We start from the raw sequence: 27,594 nt of genomic DNA, 5'->3' as shown, positions 1-27,594 counted from the left end.
GCCCCCGTTCAGCCCTTGCGTGTGTCCGTGCTTATGTTACGGCGATGCTTCTTCGACGGTGGTCGCTCGCTCTCTCGCAGCTCCCTTGACCACGAAAAAGAGAAACTCACGCTCCCTCCGGATGAGGACCTACGGGATTGCGTAAGCCTCGACGGGGGGGGGGGGGGTAGAGGAGAGCTCTTAATCGAGTCGTGGCGTCGTCGTCATCTTTGCTGTCGCCAGCGATATCTAATCGAGGGCGTCGTCGGGACAACAACGGGACGGCTCTCTGCGTGACTCTTCACTATATCTCCCCGTGCATGGGTACCTGAGATACCTGCGGCCCGAGTTACCGAGTCATCCCCAAATAAATATCGTAATGGCCTCTAATTGCTTAATTTCTGTTGTTTCTCCCTCAAAGCAACCATCACTTCAGGCCACGCGGAGTCGACGTTGTTGTTGTTCTTTTCGTATAGGCGCTCATTAGAGGATAGTCCCGCCCATATATACATGTACGTATTATAATATATACAGGTACACGCGGTGCAAGAGCGTGTTGAGTATAATAATATAACCCAGTGAAAGATGCAACAAGTAGTGCACCGACAGGCAGCTAAGCTGATTTACGACTAATAATTATGTTTCAGAGCTGGTGGCCTGTAGCTCCCCGTATGTATATACCTTTCCTCACTAGGTTTAGACACAACATCCCAATTCTTACGAGCATTTTCTCCTGTTCTCTGATGTGGACACGAGTCGTTGGCTGCTACTGTTTTTTTCTTCTAGCCAACTCGAAACTCCTGTTTGGATGCGGTGTAATAAAAAAAAAAAAAAAAATTTATTAAGCCCCAGAGGTTGTTTAGTTTAATAGACCATTGTTGATCCAATCCATCACTTGCAAACAATACAATACGCACACTCGCGAGAGTACATCAGCGGGAGTAAAAATGCGTAAAAATGTACAATGCCCTAGAACTTGCTGGACAAATAATCGGGTTCGGGCATTACTTGCATTGGCGTATAGGTGCGACCTGCTGCGCTGCTTGTCATACGTAGATGGGCTGCGGCGGAATGTTTTTCCCTCTCCGGAATGGCCGAGACGGATAATCCGAAGTCTGGAAGCGCGATCTCGTGGGATCGCGAGGATCTAGGCCGGTGCACACAATAGCTCGGGGATGAGCACCCGCTCGAGCGTGCGGCGCCAATTGCAAAATTTAGCAAGTATGCATATACAGTTCCTACGTGGATTTCAATGTCGCGTGATTTCCGAATGGGCAGAGTAAATGCCGTAGGGAGTCCTTTCAAGGTCTTTACATTCATAGATCGCACCACGAGTGTGTACGGGTCCACTTTTACGTCAGGGTTGCGTGGATATACTGACATCGACCAACCAGTGGAGGGGGATATTTTGTTGCACCAGCTGTGCCGGAGGAAGCCCGTGCCAAGAGAGATCGAGGGAAACGTTTCGAGCAATGCCAAAGATTAGAGCTCAACCCCTCCTTGCCTCGTCGCCGGAAAATAACAAGGGCCGCCACCCTCCTTGCTCTTCCATCCGGAAGCTGCTGTTGTTGTATTGTATGTACTATTGTGTGCCCAATGCACCTTGTACTTAAAGCTCCCGCTTCTATATTATCATCACTGGCTCTTTCGGCGCGAGGAACAACAGTACTGGTGAGCGCCGCGTCTGTTTCCGTGAAAACTTGAACTTAGCGCCGCTCGAGTGCTTCCGGACAATTAAGTTGCAGAGTGTCGGCAACTCGGACAAAGCTCGTTGCATACGGTGACGAATCTATTATAACCGGGACCAAGAAAACGTTGTACGCGATTCGTCGGCACCTATCAATACCGAATGAGTTTTGCATGCTGGAAAATTTTTCCTGTGAACTCATCGTGTACCTCGTTACGTCGAACCACAGCATATCCATAGGTGCAGTTATACTTTACTACGCATTTTAACCGACGGAAATATATTCCTTTATATGACCGTGTGAATGAAATGCCGCGTTGATCAAATCGTGTGTATATGTATAAATATCTAGTTGGCGGAGGAGCAGTTTCACGATGCGCCAAGCACCAAGAAAAACGAAAGCACGTGGCACCTCACATACACGTACACGAGCATTGTACATTTTTTAGTGAAAAAAGAGGGTGCATCGGCTCCCGATCCCGGAGGGGGCGGATTCGGTATCTCCCCCAGTCTCGACATCCACCTGCACCCGGGGCACAAAAGCACTGCGTTGCGTGTTCGAACTTGCACGAGAGGAACTCGTATGTGCTGCAACTGCAGGGCAACCAAGACTGTGGGACACGGAGAGCAGAAAAGGATGAGGTTGCAGCACGCGAGTGTGTGTGCGTGTGTGTGTTTGGTTTCGCAGCTTCTAGAGCGAGTCTCTACGTGACTTACATAATAGACACTTTCGAATGCGTTTTTTTTCCTTTCCTTTTCTTTTTCGAAGATCGAGCGCACAATGGGTGAAATGTTCACCGCACCGGACCTACGTTGTTGCTCCGGAGACAACTTTCTGTTTCGCAAAGGCGAGCGTGTTTTTTGGGCTTTCAAAAAAAAGATTTAAAAATTCGATAATTTATGAGCTATCAGACGATGTATTTCGATAAATTTATCTTCTTTTTTTTTTTTCCTCTCATTCTCGGACCCAGCACAGAAAGACATCCATATTCGACGAATTGAGATTTAACGAGGATACTCTGATTTTGTACCCCTCAAAGGTTATAACTGAAAAACATTTTCCCTCTTCTTTTTCTCTCCTCTAAATCTCAGTAGGCGAGTACTGTGAGAAATCGTTTTAGCCTGTTTTCTTGTCCAATTACTTTTTACCACTGTCTCTGCTTAAATTAGCAAGGGGGATGAAAAAAAAAAAAAAAAAAAAAAAAGTCTCGAGAGCAAAAAGTGCTAAATTAACTTTTAAATTGAGGCCTTTTTTACATGTGGGGCGCAGCCAATCTCTCGGAGTGATGTCTGTGTTTCAAAGTGACGTCAGTTTGTGCATACACGCAACAGATTGTTCTTTTTTTTTGGCCCATCCGGATGACTTTACGAGTAAATTGTTCCCCCACGCAAAAGTGCCCTGTCAAAATGTAATAATAAAATCCTACCAAAAGTGTATCCATCCGATACGAGCAAGGCTGCTCGGACGTGGGGATTGACGCACGCGTAAGGAGGTCCTAATTTTTAATTTCTCAGGTCGAAATCGACGCTGCTACTTCCCGGTTAAGAAGCTCGCGCGACTCGCGCTGGTGGGAAATGCAAATGAGTTTTTTGCTTCCCCTTGAGGTAAGAGGCGCATAAATACGAGGGCCGCAGTGGCCATGAAGCGCCCCACGATGACGAATTTCTTAATTACAACACCGGACATCCCCGGGTTCTCGCTCACCGGAGCGGCGACTACTGTTCGGCGCTGCCGGCCGCGCAAACCCAATAAATCGCGCGAGAGCCCCGGATGCCTGGGTGAGTACAGGGACCTTAATACCGTGGCAAATTCAATTTATTGTGGGTGGCTGGTGTACGTGTATCGGAGGACGGTGTAATTAAATTGTTACTCGGGGCGCAGGCCGATCGACATGGGCGGCCACATCAGCCGGACACCCACATGCGTAGGTATACATACCCACCCCATCCCATCTCTCGTCCCTTGAACTCTCGCGCGCGAGGAGATATCTCCATCCCGCCTGTCTCGGCCATTTCTCGCGCACGTCCGCACTTTTCTTTTCTCCGAGTGCACGACTCGGCTACTCCCGTCCGTGATGGCCTCTGGCTTCTTCTTTTCTTTCTTCTCCTGCCTCCCTCATCTGCCCCTCACCTACAGCCACCAAGCTTCATACACGTATCATCTTTGCCCCAGGCTCCTCCAAACGTACTCACTTTATTAATGACTTTTTTATAATACGTCTGTATTAGCTCTCGAGTATCCCTTGTTCTCTCTTATTGCTCTTCCCCCCCCCCCACCCGCAATTACAAATAATTACTTTTCACAACTCTCTTTTCCCTTTTGTTTTTCCATCAGCCAATCAATCGATTGGGCAGGTAAATAATCATACAATATTGCAAGCTATTAACAAGTCATTGTATAATGTCATTCTGGACCTATGTGCGTACATTTTTTTTTTTTTTTTTTTTTTTTTCAAAATGACCATTACCTTCACCTCGTGCAATTGTATAGTAATCGTCATTATGATCGGCAGCTGCAAAGAAGATTAATTGGCCGAGGGGCGTCTTCTCCATTATTTGTCATTTCGAGGATCCGGCCATTACGGAAAACAAAACAAAAAGAACATAATATAATGTTATGGCTGCTATCATAAGTAGGTGAAGAATGCTTTCATACGTTTAAAAGCGTGCTTTTAGGCTTATCTTGAGCGCGAGGTCGCGCCGTCGGCTAGACGCGCCCGAGGAGGCAGGCAGACGTTTGGGTGTCTCCGTCTCGTCGATCGGTGCTAGATGGGCTCCCTCGCCGTCGGTCCTCGAGTCGAAAAATGCCCGGTGAGATCATCACCAAAGGGGGTACCATTATCCCCATCACTTTCGTACCAAAGCAACGCCATTATTTTTCGTTGCATCTTAAACGCCGAGCGGAAAACCTCTTCAGCGGGCGGACAATTATACATTGGGCACAGCCAGCTCACCTCGGAAAAACCTGTCCAACCCACTCAACTAACTTGAAGTTCACAATTTTGCATCGACGGGGGTAACCACATTTCAAAACGATTTTAATCATCGCGGTCTATACTATATATAATTAAAACAACGTCTCGAAAGTAAAAAAAAAAAACGTCGCAGAACGGGAAGAAACGGAGGAGGAGCAAGAGAGAAAAAAAATGAGTGTACCGTCGTGCGAGAATGCAGCTCGATTTATTACGTCAGGGAGTCGTAAGTACCTGAAGGTTCGGACTTACCGTGTATTTACATTCGCTTTGGCATAAAGTATATACATGTACATGTGTGTACAGGTAGGTATAGCTGGGACGTGCGACTCGCCTTAATTATTTATCGCGTTGGATCGCTCGCGTGTGCCCAAACTTTGTCCTCGGTTTGGCTGTATCAGGAGCAGCAGCTGCAGGAGCGAGTTTATTAATCGGCGCATGCAGTGATTCGGTGCTTCGATTTACGACGCTTGACTCTTCGTTTCGCAATCTCTTTGGGAATTTCGGCTACCGCAGCTGATGCTGGCGGTGCCCGTTGCGGCAGCATCACCGCCGTAATATGATTTCTCTTGGCTTTTGGGGCAAGCATACATAAGTATCATGCATGCACGTAGGTATACGTAACAGCATCCACGCGGGACCGCGTGCATTGGTAGATTTGTATCTCGGGGGGCCCCTTTGCCTTGCGAAAAATGAGATCAGCGCACGTGCCCGTCGAGCCAATTCGCGTGTATGTTATATATACACATGGTCTCTCCTCACCAGTGCTTCCGAGTTAGCGAGGTTTTGCGTCAATTAGTGGGCATCCACTAATCTTGGCAAGTCGGCGTTAAGATGTTCATCCTCCTCCTCCTCCTCCTCCTCTTGCTTAATTGAACGCACCGTCCATCCTCACATTTCCATGACTCTCGACTGCCGGGCCTCTGACGTTTTATTTTCCTCAAACGAGAACCCGAAATTTTTGCCCAAACGTTCCCCTATAAATTGCACATTCTTATTTCAATTAACACGCAAGGAAGAGTCGGAACGATCTTTATTTTATTTTCTGGGTAAGCAATTCTCGTGTTAACCAGTGCAACGCAGTTGAACATTCTGTATTTACAAATTGAAATACAGCTACTATTAATATATTTTTACTGCCGATCGCCTCGTCACCTATAACTGACCACGATTCCAAAGAGCTGCTTCAGAGCGATGGGTGTGGCATTACTTGTGCGGTGCTTATATTATTATCTGTAGTGCCCGCTCCTAACACATTTTTTCAAGAGAGTACTACCGATGATGTCGATTGCGGCGTGATTTTTCAATGACAGCTCTACCGCTTGGCTGAAGCAACAGGCTCGATCATTAAAATATACCTATGCAAGTGCTTCGTGTAAACTTCTGCGTGTGCCGTAGCCACAGCGTTTGTAGATTTTTGCCGGGGGCTCTGGAAGCCGTGCGTCAGACTTACTTCCTTGATACATCGAGATGATGTATCTCGATTGTTTGTTTCCTCGTGAATCACATCATCGTCGTCGTCGATGCAAATTTCGGATGGTGGATCGTTCGATAGTTTGCCTTTTAACTCATCGATCAATTTATACATGCAACTGTCGGTACACGTCGGAATCACGTTTTTAAGAATTAATCCCAAACTTAATTTGGCGCCATCTGGGAAGGAGTGTAGAAACAATTCGTCCGAGTGGGCCCTCGAGTTCCCGCGCCGGTCAATAGGTACCGGGTGGATGGTAGAACTACCGGCTCCTTCGGCCAACAAAACGCGAGATTATCCCACTCTCGGCGTCATTAGCGCAACAATGAGGGGGATTCCCGTTCGGACACAAAAGCGCCATCAAAAGAACAATACATACCGTACCTATAGGTATACGCGTGCAAAAGTAAGAAGACGGACTCAATTTATTAGTATAAGTAAATATCCACATGGGGTGATAATATACTAATGTTACATCGGGTGGTGATGTAAGTGTTGCGCTACAGTATGTAATATATATGTGTGTGTACATACAGCTTAATTGATCGTAGCGCATCCACTTTGCCGGAGTGGCGGCTCGGGAAGGTCAAAACAGGGAAACACCGGTACCAATATGTGCAGCTCTCGGCGCGCGCCCACAAGTAAAGCGTGCAAGAGTTGGTTGGTAGGTAGGTATACACACGCAAAGGTGATGGAACAATTTCATTGTTGGAGGGAGTCGGGATGCTCACGGTGTGAATTTCCCAAAGGTTTGTTACGTGTGTATATATGTATATATAGGCTATACCATCGGCATCGGACAGCTCGTTGGCGTGCGCGGCGCACGGCCTTGGGATATATCTTCCCTCCCTTTCTTGCGCAAAAGATATTATAGGTATATACATATATGTATGCATATATATATACTTAGAGGTATTCGCTGCAGGGAATTAAGAACCCGTAAAATGGTGCGAGAGAGCAATAAATGCCTTTTCGCCAGCTGCACCACCGGCTCTCTGATCTCTTCGACTTTGTCGGTCTCACACGCGCGTGCATGCACGCGCTCTCTGCACTTTTTCCTTCTCTCTCTCTCTCACTCCTTCCTTGAGCCTGCAGTATAATATATACTTATATAATATACCTCTTGCGTTGGGCACGAGAGAGTAAGTGCACAAAACGTACCTTATATGTATGTATATATATATATATATGTATAAGCATGTAGGTATACGCTTCTCTGGCTGCCGACTACCCGAGCCTCTCCTCCCTCGCTCCCTCGCTGGGATTTAACAACCCTATTTACCCGCATTACACGCTGCACCGCACTGGCTCCGCGCAGTTAGTCCCTGGCATGCCATTTTTCGTAAAACGATGACCGCGCCTTTTATCTTTCTCCAAGCACGCGCACACACGTCTTACGTACACAATATTACATACCTGTTTCAACAACGTATATATATATATATATATATCCTCTCTCTCTCTCTCTCTCTCTCTCTTGTACACACATATATACGAGTACTCGTACATGTGGGTGTGTGTGTGTGTAGAGTACAGCATATCTCATTATCGTTTGCCACGTGCAGCGCCACGCTGGACAGTATAAAATACCCTCTAATTTAAAACTAGGATTTCCTCCTCGCGGTAATAAACACACTTTGATGGCTCCGTGCGTGCGTACCCACACCGTAATTTTTTCTCCTCCGGTACTATCTCTGGCATCCCATCTTATCTCTGAGCGACAATGTTTTTTTTTTCCTTCTTTTTCCACGATCAGCCGTGCTGCACTAACGCAGATAGGACGAAATTAATATTTTCGTGGGTATCTGCGGCAAGCGGCGCGAGGCCAGAGGCAGGACCGTACATCGTGGCAAGATCAAAATCTTTATCTCCTTTTCTCACACTCTGACAAAACGTCCCGTGTGCACTGCGAGCACAGGCCCACTTCTTCCGCATTATCATCTCGGGGCTATCTAGCGCCATTAGGTAGGTTATGTACATATATTATATCTGAAATCCCAGCCGACTAGACAATACTTACTTATATTTCTGAGAGTATATACATATGTATTTACGATGTACGCCAAGGGGACGGTTTTTTAAATATTCACTCACAAATGTTCTCACGCTGCGTTTTTTTGCGGACCAAGCGTTAGCACGCGTTTACCTTTGGGTATACCTCCATTGATAGCTGCGCGAAAATAAACAGATTCTCCTCGAGACGGTGTTTAAGAATATTTCGATGATCCGAAGTAAACATCAAGGCATCGAAGCGGACAACGGGTACTCTTTTGCCAAACGAGCAACTTGGGGGTAGCTTTTTTTTTTCTCGCGCAACCACCCAAACCCGAGAATGGATGCGATAAATCATAAGTACACACGATTTCGCGTCGTTGCAGGACGAGATGATAATAGTTACGTGTAGAGCCGATTAAGGTAAGGGGCACACGAGAGTAATTAAAGGATCGGCCGGTCACGCGTTAATCGAGCTGGCCGGCAAAATTGAAATCGCTGCAGTTTATTGAAAACGAGGCGGCGGCTGGTCTGAAAATCTTCGGTTTTTAAAAAATTGTAGGTACAGCGCGCTCGTAAAGCACGGGAGGAGAAAATAAGAGCAGGGGAACGGCGCGCAAATTGATTTCGACGTTGTGCTTTATGGCCACAAGACCGGCCTGATTTCAATTACTCGGGATAACTTGCGCGACGTGAATATGCACCGCAGCGATCCTCTTTCGGCTCTGCACGCGAGGACGCTCGTGCCTCTATACATATATATATATATGAAGTGGACTTGATTTGCGTCCCCGGGCCATCACGACACGTTTGCAGGCATGTTTTCGCATAGGGAGGAAGCTCTGGCAGAAAAATCGACGAGAAGCGCTGCCGATGCTCGCTCGATTAATTTGGCCCCCGAGGGTAGCGACGAAATTTAGAGGGACGACGCCACGAAAGTTGCGAGGACACGTGGCCCCCTACTCTCTCTCTCTCTCTCTCTCTCTCTCATCCCTTTGCTGCGATTTTTTTTCTTTTTTTTTTCTCAAACTGCATCGTCGTCGTATTCATCATCACGAAGCCATACGAAAAATCTTGTTCGCCTCTTTGATGTTCATTTCGTTCGTTGTCCTCGCACGATGCAGAGCTATATTACCTGCGGGGCAGCAAGAATTTCTTTCACAATTACGAGCACATTTTTCATCACTTGTGCCCTTTGGATTTCACCACGTGAGGTATTGGCCGCTTCGCCTGTTGCATGGTGAGTTTTAAATAAAGATCCTCTAATGCGCCAGGGAGCAATCATTTCTACTTCACACGGTCACACGTGAGTAATATATTATACAAATTTTCATACATAATGAAAAAAAAAAAAAAAAACCAAAACTGCATTACTTCATTTGATAAAACTTTTTTGGAGCTCAGTCGAGTTATCAATTATTTAGGGTCTCATCATCCAAAAGGACTCGTACAGCAGATCCGCTTGAAAGCTTGTTTTTTTGCAATAGTCCATACGATAAAAGTATGTCCTGTGTATTTGAAACAGTGAACCAAGCCATTGGTTTCAACTTTTTTTTTGGGAGGGAGAGTTTTGCCTCGAGAATGTGATGCGTCGCGTGTCAGCAGATTATCGCACTCAGCGGAAAAGCACTTACCCAGTAAAAAAGGCGAGCGACGAATACGCGAGGGAACACGCCAATGAACATTTCAATTTATAGGCATCTCAAAACTTTTGACATCAAAAGGCACGCTTGAGCAAATTCGTATGCTAATGAGCGTAAAAATCGATACAAGCCGTACACACGAGCGAGCAAGCGGACGAGGTTGGCCGAGAAGATAGTAATGAGTGTACACTCGAGAGATTCGCGAGCGTGTAATACCTACGCACGCGAGCCCCAAATGACAGCGACGAGTAAGTAGTCATCCTTACATCGGCGACGATAATTTCACTCGGGCCGAGACATCTGCCGCTGCTCACTCGGACACTCGCTCGTCTTTCCTCCAACTGTTCATCCAGACTCACCTCGATACCACAGAGCGGACATATAACCCGTACTTTTTACCAGATAGCTCCTCGTCTTCCCTGTCGTCGACCGTACTTACTTTTTTATTTATTCATCATCCTCTTTTTTTTTTTTTTTTTTTTTTTGTTTTTTTAGTTTTTTCAAATGAGAGTACCACGACAGTATCACGCATTCAATGATGTTCACCGTTAAGCGGACCGCAGATGCCGTCCCGACGAGGTGTACAATTAACCGACGACGGATCTGTAGGGTCGGTTTGTCTTGTGTTATTTTCGCTAACCTAAAAAGAAAGTGAAGCCCCGAATTACGAAGATGCAAAGTAACAACGAAAAAAAATGCCAATTTTGAAATCGAAGGAATCAAAAACGGGTCATTTCAAGGGGGGGGGGGGCAAGTGACTGTAATATTAACGCACCTACAATGTAAAGAGTAAAGGGGCTAGCTTGTACAGGCATAATGTATTCGCTAGATACTTTTTTTTTCTGGTTCCTCAACAGCAATTTTTCAGCAAATATACTTGTGGCTCAAGCGGTCCAATAAAACATTTCATTCGTTATGATCCAAGGTCTTACGCGTGCATGTTTGCCGACGTCACGGGAATACCTTCCTAAGAGAGGTCGAATCAGGAGGAGCTCACGCGGACGTCGATCGACAGAGACCACCCGGATAATCATCGTCATCTCGCCCGGGCTGTCCCCACAAGGTACGCCCACATCATGTCCCACGTCGGAGCAACTGGAACGGGATTACGTTGAATCCTATACCTGTGACGCCAAATGCATTAGATTAAGGCCTCAACTGTAGCGGTAACGGTCGAAACTAATTTGGTGAAACGTCAGTGGGTGACACACGCATGGATTTTCCATTCGCAGGCATTGAAACGTAGGCGTTGTTAAAAATTTCAACTTGGATATATATATACATGCTAAAGTATTTAAATGATGACGATACAAATGCGCGCGTGTGTGTAGGCATTGGTATGAATTTCGAAATAAGGTATTACTTTGATCTCACGAACTCACCATCACGTGACACCCATCGGATGGATATTCTTGACCGGGGCTACCTTGATGCGGCGGCACTGAAAGCAAACAATAAAAAAATACCCATAAATAAATGTGTGTATGTATACGCGTGAATGATTGTATTATAAGTGCATGTGTAACAATGACGACAGGAGCGGAGGTTATAAATGATATGAGGACAATCGAGAGGGAACAGAGCAGCGCGACAATGGGCAATGTTGATCTCTGACTGATTGCGTGATTCCCAAATTGGAGACGAAAGGGCTGTGCGCCCACCTGGAAGGAACCAGCAGGGACTTTGTCGTCATGAAGGGCGCCGACCAGATCGGGCCTCCTCTAATTGAGCCTCCTGAATAATGATCGCAGATCCTGCTGAGGGATAAGCTGCAGCGGGCTACTCCGCGAGGGTGGGCGCGATCTCTTTTTCCGTCGCGCTTCGCTCGGGGGGTACATCTGCATAAATAGCGGCTACAGCGACTATGTGGACCCGATTCGGATCTCCGAGTGCGGTGTTGGGCTCGCCCCTCCCCCCCCTCTCTTCTCTCCGGCCTAGGTACCCACTATCTCTCCCGAGCCGAAAATCAATGTCGCGTCGCACTGAATGAACGTCCGTGGCGACGTGAAGCCTCGAGACCACCTACCTGCAAGGAAAGCTTGCGACACGGCGCGTCCTCGTCCTCCGAGGGGACGGGTGTGGACGAGCGCCCGCTTTCTCTGCTCGTTCGCTCTTGGCCCGGGAATTTAAATTGCGAACACGAAAAGCCCGCGCCGGTCCATTTTTTTACTTACCATGGTAGGTGATTACAAAGGGGCTACGTTTACCTAAAAATCTCAATTAATGCACATTGCACGCGACTGATGCATTTTTCCTCCAAAATTTTCTTTTTTATTTCCCTAAGTTTGTGTGGCGCAACAAATAACTGTCCTTTTAGAGGTAAACCGTGGTTCAATAATTTTTTTTTTTTTTTTTTTTTTTTTTTTTACTTCTACAACTTTCTCCAAGAACGCCAACTAAAACAAAAATATATTTTACAGGATCTACACTTTTTTTCTATAAAGGTCATATTATATGCGAAACGTCAATTTTTTTAGATATTTTTGTACAATGGAGGTTTTCAACAAACAAAACATGGTGAGACACAATATTTTTCTAACTTTACCTTTACTTATGAAATACTTGCACGTTCATACTATACGCAGTCGAGCAGGAGTATCAGTTGTTTGCCTTTGTTTAAACTTTTATTTGAGATAGTCCGTTTACGCATGTCTTTTTTTTTTTTTTTTTACTTAAGTACACACCCGGATACATAAATGCTACCGCTTGGGGCATCCTTACATTAGACTAGAAATTCGTTTTACACGAAAAGTCGACGATCTGTGTGGGGTTGCACTTTTTGCTGTATATAGTTAAAATATAGGACATTTTTCATACCGGAAAAAACGAGCCTAAGAAAAGACGCTGGGCATTCATTTATGGAAATTTGTGAGTGTGACTATATTGGCATATTAAATAAGTTTATCGATTGGTATAAATATTATCATGTAAAAAGTGTCGTATGGTATAAGTAGGTACGGTTAAAAGTTCCGGGCGCAAAAATATTGGATCGTTACACGTGAAGCGGATATGACTTTCATCGGGCTTCCTTTGCGCTCGATATAATATCTTGCGACCGATTTTTTGTGTAGGCACGTATATATGTATATATAGGTGCTTGTTATTATGGGACCGCGAAGCTCATGTATGGACGAATCGCATTATGAAAAATAAAACGATTCGTTAAAGCGGCAGAAAATGAGTTGCATTATTATATCTCAATCTCGAGCGCAAAAATCAATAATCTCATCATTGGCCTGGTCATAAAGCATAAAAGCATCCTCCCCCTTTCTTTTTTCTTCCTGTCCTTTTTCATCCAAGATAATAAAGGATGCCGTATATTTTTGATCGGCGGGGAGCTATTATTCCGCGTTGAGTATCACTTTTTCTTCCTTCGTTTCTCGCAAGCAGGTGCTTAACTTGGCTCCCTTATGGCCCAAGAGAGAACGTCCCGCTCTGTTAAAATTAATATCGACCCTCGTTATTGGTCTGCCATTCTTTTCTAACGAGGCTAGTCGATCGATATTACCGTGCCACGGCGCGTGGTAAAAACAGAAAGAGCAAAAAAAATAAAATAAAAATAAATATTTCCCCTGCAGCAAGGCTATAACAATGGTCATAACAATTAATATTTGTTAGCGAAAAAGCAGCAATTATTAACGTTTACGATGCGCCGATTGCTCGGCCCACTCGAATAACCATAAATTGCTCGACCAATTAAAATCAATTAGACGACATTTTACATACTTGCAATTAAACGTCGGTCGATGCATAACCATGTAGACGTTCGGTGGGGGGCGGGGGTAAATGATACCCACGGGGGAAAAACGTTGCGGGGCACGAAATTTCCATTGCAAAACACGTGTCTGCGCGAGAGCAGCGCGTCGAGGGAAACAAGAGTTAATTGCTCGGGCCACGGATACTCGTGGAATTTCTCTCACGAGCACAATAGAGGTAAGTCGTATTCCCGACACGAATCGACTCGCCGCGAACTGCACCTCCCTTGTAATTACGTATTGTAGTACTCGGTCCCAGCCTTATCTGGCCATGGCCACATGAAAAGAGAAATTTTGCGAAGTGGAGAGCACACTATGGCATTTCTGCATGACAAAGTTGGAATGATGGAAAAAAAAAAAATCCGGTGCAGTACAGCGATCGGATCGCGGAGAAGGAGGAGGAGCCAAGCGCGATAATTAGCAGCTTCTGCGTGACTCGGTTCCAGCCTGACACCATCGGTACGACTCGTTGCATGGCCATGAGCGCGCGCGCGCGCGAGAATTTATGCTCGCGCGCGGACGAGGCGCGGTTGGAACTCGATTGAGATGTGATACAAGATAAGCCCGGATAAATTACAGTCGAGTCGGGATACCCCTGCCCAGGCCCTCGGAGAGTTTTCTGAGCTTTGGTCATTTTATTGCCCCGTACACGCTCCAAGTTTTTCGCTGTCACTTTTTTTTCTTTTTTTTTTTTTTCTTTTCAATGGCCCACTCGAGTGCCTGCAATGTTTGGTTATCCCGTGACTGTTCAATTAAATTCAAACTGAATACCTGCATCCCCGGGTGTTTATCTTTCAAACGAAGAAAATAATGTTACGCGAGAAACAAAAAAAAAAAAAAAAAAAGACGAGTGCTTGTAATCTGCGACTGCATCGGCGAAGCGTCGTCTTTGAGCGCACGGTCATTTGTAATCGCCTCGCGGGAGCAGAGCTGTAGACAGAAAGCACGACAGATACCAAAAAAAATGAGGCAAGTTCGGTACGTGTCCAAATATTATTCGCGTCGGTGAAGGGGCCTCTCGAGCTTGGTATCGGTTGGTAGTAGCCATCCGACCCGAATGAAACTATTTGTTTATCAAGACCCGTCATTGTCATACATTGTGACATTATCATTATCATTATTTTTTCACCTTGATATACCCTTTGCAGTGTTGAACAAGTGAAGATTCGACGAGCACTTTCTCCGCAGCTCGAGATAAAAGAGGCCGGCCCCATCGCGTCGGTGCACGGGTTCGGTCTTCCGCTGCCACTGCATCAGCTGCAATACCATATTATATGGAGTAATGATCGTGCGGATGAACGACTCAATTCGACAATTAGTAGTCCCCGGTGAGCCGGAGACGCTAGTAATAACAGTGATTATCTCCCGATTCAGCGGTGATTTTCCGATTGATCGCACGGCACATCGATTGCCCCGAGATTTATGAGCGAGTATTTTCGTAAATGAAATTACGCTAGTAGGTCGCCATTAGTCATTACCAACTGAGCTAAATAACATAGAGAGTGGACGATCGAGGAGGAAGAGATAGACGTATACGCCTTGACACTGACCAGTTATCTCTATACCTAATAGAGAGATAACTCACGTTTTCGATCGGTAATAGAGACTTTGCTCTGCACTGCATTTTCGCAGTCCCGCTGTCCGAACGGGGTATATAATTAAACATACCTCCACCTAAATGCTCCCATCGTTCATCATCATCCGTTCGTGTATTACACGGTAGATTGGTGCCTGATGCTCCATACGGTATGATAAAAAATAATAGTAATTCAGCGAGCTGGAGCACAGGGAAGGGGGGGGGGTGTTACAGGTATACTCGTAGTCGAGGGTAACAACGAAATAAAAGAGAAGCCACCAGCAGGCAGTTTGCGTTTTCGCTTAAACGCGTGCATGTGTATACGCATACACATGCAACCTAAGTGATTTTCCAAATTCCACTTAGGGCCTTGAGGCTCTTGAGTAACGTGCATGATGCGCTACTTACCAGCCGCTGTTTTTCCAAGATCAAATTACACAAGCGCTCTTCTCTCCTCGCATATATAAGCATCACCTATAGTTAGACAACGTCTCAACTAAACGCATCGCCGCGCGCCGCCTCCATCTCGCGCATTGTGTCCGGGTTTCCTCTTTCCCGCTGCGGAGTTGGCTGCTGTATCTACACCCTGTACAACGGGGGCTCGTCGCTACACAGTTTCCCCGAAGGCGTTAGGCGCGCGGATACGGCTATTACATGCGGGGCGCGCTCTCGTCCCGTAAGTGCTACGTGTGCCCCAAAAATACGTAAAAGTCGCTCGGAGAGAGCGCGGGGGCACGTGCCATCAGACTCCTGGTGAGCGTAGCTTATTTCCGCCTGACGAGAAAATTGTTTCTCGGGTGCACGCCGCGGGAGTCGCTCGTGATGCTTACACGGACTACCTCTCCCAGCGGGCGATGCAGCTTGTACGTACGTGCATGTATATATATATATGTATATGTATATGTATATACACATGTCATGCGGTGTGCGGGGGGACGGGGGAGATAGGTTGCCACGTTGTACGTGACGACGTTTCTTTTCCACCAGACCCGTACGAAGGAAAACTCCAACGTGCCGTCGATTTGCCTTTTGCCGCACTCTGTACGAAATCATAAAATTATTATTATTTGGAATGTCCGTGCAGTTAGTTGCCCGTGGAATCACGGGGGGGTTATACATTCGAGTAGGAGGAGCTGCTAGATTACCGTGGTTTCGAAAGGTTTCCTCGGGCTGAAATTACGCGGGTTGGCAATTAAAATTCACTTCGCCTCCTTACACGGCTGGATGGAAGGAAAGGAAAAAAAAAGTCTTTTAATCACATAGACCACGGCAGCGCGGGGTATTGTAATTATACGAAAACAAAAATAGCTGCCGCTGTTACATCAGAGCTCTAATTAAAAACGTGACGAGAAAGTGATTAGGAAGTAAATAGGTGCACGGTTAATATTCAAAGCTGATGCAGGCAGATGGCAATGTAAAGAATATTTATTTGTTTTTTTTTTGTTTTTTTTATCAGAGAGCTAGAGTGAAATAATGAAACTAAATAAAAAAGTATGCCTACGTATATCTCTCTGCGTACGGAAAAAAAAGAAGGGGAGAGAAATCTTCGGACTGATGAGATTCAGGACTCGCCGTCGAAGGTCGAGCCTCTAAATAACCCGATGAAGGAAGCGGCGGCGGCAGGAAGAGTTCGATTATGCCTTGGAGGTGCAATAAAGTAGTAGCCCGAGCATCGTTGGATGGAAGAAGAGAGGCCAGAGCGGCTGATATCGGTTAGTAGAAAGACTCGGCCTAGGGAAGACTCGTGCAGGTGACACACGCACGCACGTATTTCGCCAAGAGCTAGCTCGCAAAAAAAAAAAAAAGAAAAAAAGAAAAAAAAGCAAGATCTATTCCTAGTCCTTGACCGAAGAGCTATAGGCTCGGGGAGACCGATGGCAGGTGGCTGGCCGGTCCGCAATATATGCGCCGCGAAATATTCCAAAATAACTACTACGAGCTGTAGGTATATATATATATATATATATATACGCTCACTCGACTAGGACACACCCGCAGGCGGTGGCCAGAGCAAACGACTCGTCGGATGTATTTACTAGGAATCTTCCTTCTAGGCCCCCTCTTCCGGAAATTGCAGCTCTCTGCGACTGCGACCGAACCATCGGCAGCCCCCCCGGGCCCAAACAAAAGCGAGCGAGGGTGCGCCATAATAATCTTGGCAGATAAGACGCCAGAGAGCCAATTATTGTGACTTCATTGTTAGGTACACACGGAGAAGGAGCGAGCCAGCTTTTGCGTGATTAAAAATCAATTTTCACTCGGGATTAGCTCAATCATTTTTTTCAAATCACGCAACACCACAGCTAATGGCCCACGCAAGATATCTCGCTCGTGCGTACACCATCTGTAGCAAATAAGTATCGCAGCTTTGGAAATATAAATTTGTATATATACGCACAACTGAGCTGTGGTGGACACTATCGTAGTCGATCGTAGTGGGATATCGGTTGATCAGCAGCAGCTAATCGCGACGTGGGGGGGGGGAAGGAGCTCTCTCTGATGTGTCCGAAGGTGAAATCGTAATTATTCAAACTAGATGCGAAGGTGGTCAGAGAGCAGCTGAGCGAAATGGAGGGCGGCATAAAACAAAACAAAAATCGTACACGGACAATGCGGGCCGAGACACGTGGGGGGATAGCACGTGTAACGAAGAGAATGCCTAGACGAGTATAGAAGGGGATTAAAAGAAAACAAAAAAGGAGAAAAAGATAGAGGGAGGGAGAAACAAAGGCGGAAAGAAGGCGAAATCCGATTGGCACGCGATGCGAGGGAGATCCTAGGCCTGTAATGAAACACCTGCCGCTCTAATCTAGCGCCCCTTTCCACCTATACCCGATTCCCCATTTGTCCCGCGTAGTCTAGCTGCTGCGCGTGTTTCGCCGATTTCAAATCACAACGGCAGATCTCGTCCCTCGCAAATAATACTACGAGCAGGCCTTGGCTCACGCGCCGTCATCTCGGCCTCGGTGTGCTTTTCCACGGATGCCTGAACGTGGGCACGATTTTTCAAAGCCACTGTCAAAAGGGGAGCTTTGGAAATCCAACGGGTAAAACAAAAGCTCGATCATCTCACGGAAGATGTCGGATAATCTCGTCTCGTCTTCCTCCTACCCAAGAGTATATATACCCATACGAGATCTCGTGGATTGTTGTATACATATATTATTGCGTTGCAGCATAATAAAAATAATAATAATAAAGTACAGCTGCATGGTCGGCTAAAAATGTTATTATTTGCGTTTGTTGAAAGGGCCATGCACATATTGGGTCCCGATCAAACTCGAATAATGAAAGCAGCTACCTGTTGGCCCCGGCCCTCACCGTTCGGCAATCACCATCTCATCGTACTATCATCTTCCAAATCGAAATCAATTTCCGCGGCAATCAAACGCCGACGACTCCGAGTCCGCTGTATGGGGCGTCAAACTCGTATCGTGAGGCTCCAATACCTACTTTTGCTCGGGTTCTCCACCTGCCGAAAATGGCCTGCACGATAGGAGAGGAGGAGTAGCCGCGTCTAGCCGAGGATCTAGCTAGCTCACCCCCGGTGAGGGCCTGCGCTCACCTGCTTCGCCCGGATCACGATTGGTCTTCCTCTCTCTCGCACGCGCACCCCCACACCCTTCTTCGTTCTCTTCTGCCGGGGGCGCCGCTGGCGCACGCGAATCCACCAATTTCTCGGAGCCTCGCTGATATTATTACCACTCCGCGGAGCATACGATAGAGAGAGAGAGAGAGAGCAGTGCAGCCGATTTCCCCGCGACCATTGGATTTGGAGAATTTTCAATTACATTCGCGGGCAATGGGAGCTCGTAATTACGTTATTAAATATACGCTCGGCAGAGAATACGAATGTATGATTGCACAGTCGTGTGGCCGATGATCCCAAGGGGACGGCACGCGTTTTTACGAACCGTTCGACCCTACCATCTTATACTTGTACACATATCGCGCAGTCGGATAATCATAGGCCCCGATAAATCGGACTAAACGGCCCAGCACCGGTCGCGTCTGTTATTTACCAAAACGTTTTCAAAACCATACTTACCCACTGACCCCACGGTAATTTATCCTCCGCGTCTTTCCTAATAGGTACGTACATCTGTATATCATATATACATACGTACATGTATATTAACTCAATATTTATATATGTATCATACTACTTTGAGTAATTGTGCTTTTGGTCCGTCGGGCGGACAAGCGACCTCTAAAATAAATCATGATGGATAACACGTTTTTCGCTTGAAATTGAAACAAAAATTCAAAAGACAATGATCCATACGAAAATCATAAAAAAAAAAAAAAAAAAGAAAGAAATATACGAGTCGAAAATTTGTCCTTTGAGAAATCGACGCGTGCCGATTGTGCTTGCACTTTATCCGTTTGGTGTCGCTTCCCCATTAGCTGAAAACTGTTAAAGGTATACGGCAGTGTACAATGGGTTATACAGAGTGTTACCTTTTGTCCTTATTCTGGTCTCCTCCGTGATATTTAATAGAGGTACAGTGTCCGAACCAGCTATTGAGGGTGGCTCGGCCCAAAAGCTCATCTGGCGTGCAGGTATACTAATACGACTAGCAAACAAGTAGGTATATAAGAGAGCTTGGAACGGCAATAATACGTTACGCGGCAACTTTCATTATCTCCCAGCGTGTGGCGCGTGCCTCGTCGGAGCTCCGAGGAAAATCGTCGGCTCAGGCAGTAGCAGCAGCTTGCCGACCGCCGGGGACAATGGGCCCGGGGAAAATTTCGCCCGGCTGCGAACGGTGGGCGGGCCGCGCTACATGCGCCCAAAGAGCCGATGCGGATTTTCCACAAACAGCTAACCCGGAGTCTTTTGCACATGGATGTGTATGATATAAATGTGCGCGCGTATCCCGCCGAGTTCCTCATTTGTTTGCCGAGTTTTTAGGTTTTCGCTCGAGCTGCCGGTTGGTTATTGGTTGGTTGGTGCCGTTTTCGAGGAAGGATGAGTATAACGCGCGTGGCTCCGAGCTCGGCTAATGGCCAAATGGGCGTTTTTCTTTTCACACCAGAAACGCCGATGAATGGGAACTCCGGTAGGTGTCCGGACGACTGATGATATATTTACGAGTGCGGGCGGGTGCTGCGCGGTCCAACTCGTCTGTAATTATCGGACGGAAAGCCGAGCTATCCGATACCCAAAAATCAAGAAGAAAAAAATAATAATAATAATTAATTTACCGTAGGAGCATTGATAGGATATATAATCGTCATGAGATAAGGAAACACTATAGTTTGCCAGGTATCCCGTAGTATAGTGCACCGGCGCTGGTGTGGGTGGTGTGGAAAAAACCAAAAGAATAACAACATGGTTACCTATACTCGATTTCATATTTGGCATATTTGCATGTGATTGAGAAAAAATGTTACAAATAAATGCGTGAAACGTGCCGGGAGTAATTCCAAGAGGGGGCAAAAACGATTGCACCGGGGCCAGTTAATTATCCTCGGCGAAGAGCTGTCATCGAGCGTATCGTTGCAATCCTCGAGAAAATAAGTTCCCTTCCAGTGCGGGTATAAGCTTACATGGTATAGGCCGAGCGATAAACATAAGTAACTGACCCGGCTCCGTGGCCGCGGAAGGGCGAAATAAGCCAGTGGCCCATTATTATATACAACGTGGACACAATATATATGTATGGACACTGCACTGGCAGCAAGTCGAAAGGGGCTTGGTCGCTCGCGTGCGCGGCAATATCATCGCGGGAGTATAATCGTACAGCGACAACTCTCTCTTTCTCGCCCTCCTTCTTCCCGGCCTACGTGCAATTTCGCTCTTTCACCGCCATAAGCTTCGAGTAGGCCCTCCTCCGCTTCTTATCCACGGTTACGCACACACGCGTGTGCGTGTGTGCAGCAATCAGTGATGCACCGGGTCTTATAAGGTGGATGGCGCGCGCGTGCGAGCGAGAGCGCGTTTCCTTTTTTCGGCTCGCGTGCACGCGCGGCCCGACACTGTACATATACTTACTATCTCCCTTTTTCCCCGGAGCATCGCTGCAATAATTCATTGTCGTCCGCGGCTATCTTCCCCCTGCAACGAAATTTATGACACCCTCGGTGTTTTTTCACCCCCCCCCTTTCTTCTCCTCCTCACTGCTCTTTCCTTGGACCCAATCAAATCTATGAATGTTTTTTCTCTTCTCTTCTTTATCGTTGCCTTGACTAACTCGGTCTGCGTGGGCGATGATATGCGTACCATATGGGACGTTAGTACCTATTTATATCCGAACAGTTTCAACGCGAGCCACATAGGTGTGATGTAGGTATATATATATGTTACGTACAAATCCCTTCACAAATGATACTATACACGTAACATTAAGTACGTTGCTTCACTTGATGACAATTTAATTTAGTTCTCGTTTGACGGATGGAGCTCCGTAAATTCGTAAATTGGTTGCCGATCAAGAGAAGAGCGAGATGAATTTGCCGGTCTGTTGGCTCGATGCCTATTTTCTCTGTTGTTTCAAATTTATTGCTCGTAAGCTTAAATGATACGTAAAAAATAAAAGCAATATTTCTTGGGAATTAAGAAAACAACGTTATAAGCCCTGACTATTGAAAAAAAAATGTTTTTTCTATATAACATGTGCACCGGCAATCAACTTGCACAGAAAAAAAATATGGTACGGCGAGAGCCGTTCTCGTTCGGTGGGAATAGGTATAAACGTGTACAGGCAAGCCCCTTTGGGAAAAAAGAAAGCAAGTCGAGAGGTCGGTCGCGAGACTATTAGCGAGCAGAGCTCTCGGTGATTTTTGCATGCGCGCTTTATGCTCCGCGGGCCCCGGGCAGCGATAAAGCCGGTGCATTATCCTCGCGTAAAAGTAAAGGGGGCAAGCCGGCCAACCTGGCGAGCTCTCGGGGTAATTTTGGGTGCAATCCCCCGTCCAGGAGTGGCGCGCTTCGAGTGCACGCTCCTCGGTTTCCCCAAAATATATCCACCCGAACGACCGGCACTTTCGCCCTGGCGGTCCGCACTGGGCGCACAGCCAAAGGAGGATATAAGGAAACAAGAAGCAGTTGTGTATATGCGTGTAAAAGGGGTCGGGTTTGGGTATTCACACACGTATCTAAATATATGTACACGCGTATATGCGTGCGCGCGCCCGAATGTACTTTAAATGCCCAATTTGGCAGCCGTAAAAACAACATTTATTTATGACGCTTCGCCCATCAACGAAAAAAACCGATGGACGGACAAAATTACGTCCAGTCGAAGAGCCGTATTACCGGGCCCTCTTTTTGTTATATCCCTGGCCGTCGTGCCACCGCTGTATACGTGTATGTTTTTTTTTTTTACTCTTACGCTCGATCCTCCGAGCGCTCTAGTCCTTTCTTCGTGCTTTCCCAAGACACACGAGCCTCCCTCTCGAATACACACATGTGCATGCATATGCAAAAACTTTTTCTTTTTTTTTCCCCTTTCAAACTCTGCACGTATTGTACGCGTACCGTATACACCCGTTGGCACGGGCAAAGACGATCGGGCATCGGCTCTGCGGTTTACGAGCGGATGGCCGCTCGGCACTTTGCTTCCCCCCGATTTTCAAAGTTGCACCAAAAACGATTAGTAGAGCGGGTACGTGTAATATCTTACCGGTGGCCTCGGCTCCCTTCCAGGGGTTATAATTCAAGTTTTGAAGGTACGGCGCGAATCTCTCTGTGTGCGTAGTATATACATTACTTGTGCACACGTGCGCCGTGAAGCCGAGCCAATTATCGAGTTGCCGTTGCTGCTGAAGTGTCCGCGTGCAAAAAAAATCGCCTCCACTCGATGCTGGAGAAATGTTTAAATATCACCGCCGGGAGTAAATGAACAGGTTTGTGAAATTGAATAATTTTTTTCTTTCTTTCTTACTGCGAAAAAAGAAATGTCCAAACACACGAGCCCGTGGTTACACCGAGCTTAAACAAACAGGCACCGGAATGTAAAATCAGCCGGCTACTCCCTAATGCCTTTCGTCCCAAATATCTCGCGAGCTGCGTTTCTCGTAAAAACTTTTTGCCCCTCGTTCCAGCTGAGACGGTAAAACACTTTCATGGACATTCGTATGCAAAAACGAAACTCCCCGAATGGGGGGCTCGCAATCAAAGATCGTACAAATTCCCACGCAGTCCATTAGAGATGGCCCGGCGATAAGCACCGGCATTTAAGTGGTTGGTAAAATTTTTCAATCCACGATACACTCGATGCTGCACGGTAAGTACCTGCAGGGCATATTGTGCGACTCCGTACTTGTAATTTCCTCGAATCGTGTGAAAACTCGTGCCAAGTTCCCCAAGGCCATTTCCCAATCAATTGTGCAAAGCTTAACACTAGAGCGCGGGGCGAACGAAAACAACCCATGAAAATATATCATTATAGATGCGATTGTGGAGAGTTCGAAGGTGGGACTCGCGCGAGTGTTTGTGCCGATGTAAAATCTATTTCGAATGGAATGGCTAAATAAGTAGGCACGCGATCAGCCCAAAGAGCATTTAAAATTCCTCCCCTCTGTCCGGAGTTAATTCAAACTGTAGGTATAATAAGCACGTACCTACAGAACAACCAACAACAGCCTATCTGGGCATTCGCGTGCATATATTATACACGCGCGCGCGTTCAAGCACAAAAGTATCCGAAAGCTAGACTCGCTATCTATTCTTCCTGCCCGTAACACTCGGCAGCGCTGTTTCGCGGTTGAGTGTAGGTATGTAATTCCTGCGTCGCCGGCACCGCCGTGGGAAACGGCAAGAGCAGTTTCCGGCTCGGAGTACATGACGTGTACAGGTATACCAACGAGATGCACTAAGGTAAAGGGCCCATCTATGAGACAATGTCCTATCGTATGAGACACCAACTGATAAAGTTGTTATTTATTAAATATATACTTAATTATAGCTTATCAAATATTGTATGAGTAGTTTAATGCCTCTAATAAATTAGCTGAATTAATTATTTTCATGATTATTGATATTTTGTTTGAAAAAAAAATATATTTTATCGTTGACCTATGATACGATCAATTTGGTCGTGTAATTTATGATGAGACGCTACTTATTCTGATGTTAGTTTTGAGTTCAAATATTAAAACTATTTAGTCATCAAGAGTAAAAACTTTATCTATTGTAAATTTTAGCCTCTAGTTTGTGTTAAACCAACGTTTTTACTAATTATTACAATATTTTGTCAGAAAAGAGGGTGTCTCATCATACGTACACATGTACGATTCATGTCCGTTCTTATGAGACAGTAAACAGCCTGTCTCATGCTCCATGGCCATAGTGTACCTACGTTATGAGACACCTACTTACGTTACATTCGACAGAATTTATTTAGCAATAATTCTTTTTCTAGCATAGGTAAACACTATCCAGGAATAAGCTACAGTTATAAGTTTGACGCATGTTTCTTAGTTGTTAAAAAAAATCAAGTGTAATTGAGTGATCGACAAAAGTATGTAAACTAACCTCAAAAATTTTGGTTTTGACTAATAAAAATTTTCTCTATTATTAATTTACAATTATTCTATGATTTAAGGATTATTAACACTCATCGCGATGAAAGAAGCTAAGCAGAATAAAACAGTTGCTAGTAAAAAAAAGCTAAGTAATAAAAAACAAAGTAAAAAAGTTATTAAAAATGGTACTGCTAAAGTAATTGTTAAAAAAGGTAAGAAGAAACAAAAGAGGAGACTTTACAATGAAAACAATATTAAATATGCAGTAACAGCTGTCTCAGAAGGCATGTCAATAAGAAAAGCTGCTAGAGCATATGGTATACCAGTCTCTACTTTAGGCAGAAAAAAAAATAATCCAACTACAATAAAGCCTGACCTGCCGAATGGAGGTCCAGGTACAGTATTGAATCGTGAAGAGGAGGAAAAAATCGCAAACTGTATTATAGCTAGATCTCGTATAGGGTATCCTATGACTAAGATAGAACTATTGGATTCAGTGCAAAAATATGTCGTTTCAACAAAAATGGAAACTCCTTTTATTAACAGTCGCCCAGGGCGTCATTGGTATGAAGGATTCAGAAAAAGACATCCCAAAATTACCATAAGGACTCCTCAGCAATTAAGCTATACTCGAGCAGCAGTGACTCAAGATGTTTTGAGGGAGTGGTTTACTGAGCAAAAAAGCTATTTAGAGTCAAAAGAACTTTTAAACATATCTGCAGATAGAATCTTCAATTGTGATGAAAGTAGCTTGTGTTTAAGTCCTGATGGAGAAAAGGTGCTGACAGAAAAGGGAAGCCAATCTGTATATACACTATCAGATGCTAGCAAAGAGTGCCTCACTGTTTTGTTTATGTACAGTGCAGCTGGGGTTCGAGCTCCACCGTTATTAATGTTTGCCTACAAGAAAGAGGTACCAGACACTATTGTTAAAAAACTGCCCACTGGCTGGGGTGTTGGTTTGTCTGATAATGGTTGGATGACAGCTGAGTCATTTTTTGAATATATAACAAACGTGTTCTATCCTTGGCTAGTTAAAAATGAAACAAAGTTTCCAGTTGTCATTTATTTGGATAATCATGCTTCTCACATCACTATTCCACTAGTAGCATTTTGCAGGGAAAAACAAATTGAAATAATTGGACTTCCTCCAAACTCTACACACATAACTCAGCCTCTTGATGTTGCTTTTTTTCATCCCTTTAAAATCATGTGGAAAAAAACTCTTCCAAAATGGAAAAGTGAACAACAGGTTCGAAAAATAAAGAAGGAAGACTTTTCAGTAGTATTGCATTTAACTTTAAAATCAATGAAGAACGAGGCTAGCATAATACAAAGTGGATTTCGTAAATGTGGACTTTTCCCATTTAATCCTCAAGAGATAGATTACAATGTTCTTCAAAAAAAAAAGAAAAATAAATGTGAACAGATGGATAAATGTGTTATTCAACATACAGAAGATAATCTTAAGTTTATGAATGATAATGAAAATTCACATTTGAGTACTTTTGAACAAAATTTAAGTCCTGAATTACTCAATGAATTTTACCAAGCTGATCCAAACAATGCATGGAATGGTAGTATTGAACATCAATCACTATTTGATTACTGGCTGAAGATTGGAGGATCAGCAAATGGTAAATATTTATCCCTCTTAAAAATACCCTGAAGTGCACCTTGCTACATGTTATTTTTTAAACTCTAAACTACATTATGTTACAAAAAAAATAATCAAATATTAACTCTTGATTTTTTTACAAATTATTATTTTTTATTAATTCTTGTGTAATTAAAATTAATTTTCAATTTTAATTATATATTTATTTCTTAATTTTTATAGATAAAAATATTAAAACAAAACCTGTTATTATTAGTTCTGAAAAAGTATTAGACTACAATGTTAAAGTGATACCACAAGAACATTCCATTCCACAAAATCCTTCTTATAACCAAAGTACTCCTGTACCTTTTTGTAATGCTGTGGCTGAACCTGAAACCATAGAAAGCTACGAGTTACTACCAGATTTTAATGATAACTGCTTTAAAGAGAAGTCTGAAGATTCCAGCAGCATTGCCTTAGGTCATGTTGTATTAGGTGAAGATTTGATAATTTCAGAAAGTATTTCATTCGAAAGAACATCTCACTCTCCCATTATTTTAGACAACTTCAAGAATACCAGTGCCAATAAAAAAAATAACCCAGGTTTGTATTATAATCTTGTTTTTCTAATATAACAAGTAAACTAATTTATCTTGAATCTTTTAGAAGGAGCCTTGGTCGATCATTGTAAAATTCAAAGTGATACTGAAATAACTTCTATTAATACAGAAACGACTGATAGTAACGACAGTAGTATTAGAACAGCAAAGGACTCAAGCATTTTTCAAAATAACTCAAATACCTCATTTGACACTTCTCCAGTGGCTTCTACCAGCAATCACGATGGCAACAATTGTACTCCAGACAGTGTTTCTCAAGGTTAAAAAATCAAATTTTGTCATTTAAATACATCGATCAAGTTACTGAAATGACTTGAAAATTTATATCTCTATTCACAATTTACAGCATTTTCAAGTTCATTTTTAATGCCAGTACAATATTTGCCAAAAGCGAAGAGAATCAAGCTTGAAAAAACAGGGAAATCGAAACTACCTGCAGCTGGAACCTCTGATGCGTGGTGGTTACAAAAAATGCAAAAGCAAAAAGAATTGGAGGAGAAAGAGAAAAAGCAACAGGAAAATAGGAAACTACGAGAGGAGAAGAAAAAGCTCGCTGAAGAAAAAAAAAAACTGCAAGAAAAAATGAATGCAATTCAAAAACGTATCAAGCAAGAAAAATCATAATTTGTTACAATTATAACAATGTACTTTATGAAATGGTCAAATATCTTTTTTATTCAGTATTTCCAGTCATTTTATGTTATTTTTAACTCTGTGGTTTAGAATTTTCTTTATTAACATCAATTGAAAATGTGAAATAATAAAACAAACACTCATAAAAAAATATTTTCTTACTTTAACCAATAAAATTTCGTACTACAAAGA

The 27,594-nt window shown here is 44.5% G+C and overlaps 1 protein-coding gene across 1 annotated transcript; it reads left to right on the top strand.

The window, feature by feature from the left end:
* The first annotated feature begins 24,649 nt into the window (after window positions 1-24,649).
* LOC149373405 (uncharacterized) lies at window positions 24,650-27,393 on the top strand. Its single transcript, XM_089596245.1, has 5 exons — window positions 24,650-24,683; window positions 24,762-26,186; window positions 26,390-26,752; window positions 26,816-27,028; window positions 27,116-27,393. Exons 1-5 carry the CDS (start codon window positions 24,650-24,652, stop codon window positions 27,391-27,393), a joined length of 2,313 nt encoding a protein of 770 aa, XP_089452371.1.
* The last annotated feature ends 201 nt before the right edge of the window (window positions 27,394-27,594 follow it).

The sequence above is a fragment of the Copidosoma floridanum genome, unplaced genomic scaffold (genome assembly GCF_036245765.1).
Source record: "Copidosoma floridanum isolate Cflo_tuat_1 unplaced genomic scaffold, Cflo_Japanese_pri ptg000030l, whole genome shotgun sequence".
NCBI lineage: Eukaryota > Metazoa > Arthropoda > Insecta > Hymenoptera > Encyrtidae > Copidosoma > Copidosoma floridanum.
Note: the sequence above shows the minus strand (reverse complement) of the source record. Positions and strands in the feature narration are given on the sequence as shown.

Excerpts from the sequence above, each read along its gene's own strand:
- LOC149373405 (XM_089596245.1), top strand. The coding sequence starts at position 24,650 with ATGAAAGAAGCTAAGCAGAATAAAACAGTTGCTA. Across the intron at positions 24,684-24,761 it reads GCAGAATAAAACAGTTGCTA|GTAAGAAGAAACAAAAGAGG; the intron begins GTAAAAAAAAGC and ends TTGTTAAAAAAG. Across the intron at positions 27,029-27,115 it reads TCCAGACAGTGTTTCTCAAG|CATTTTCAAGTTCATTTTTA; the intron begins GTTAAAAAATCA and ends CACAATTTACAG.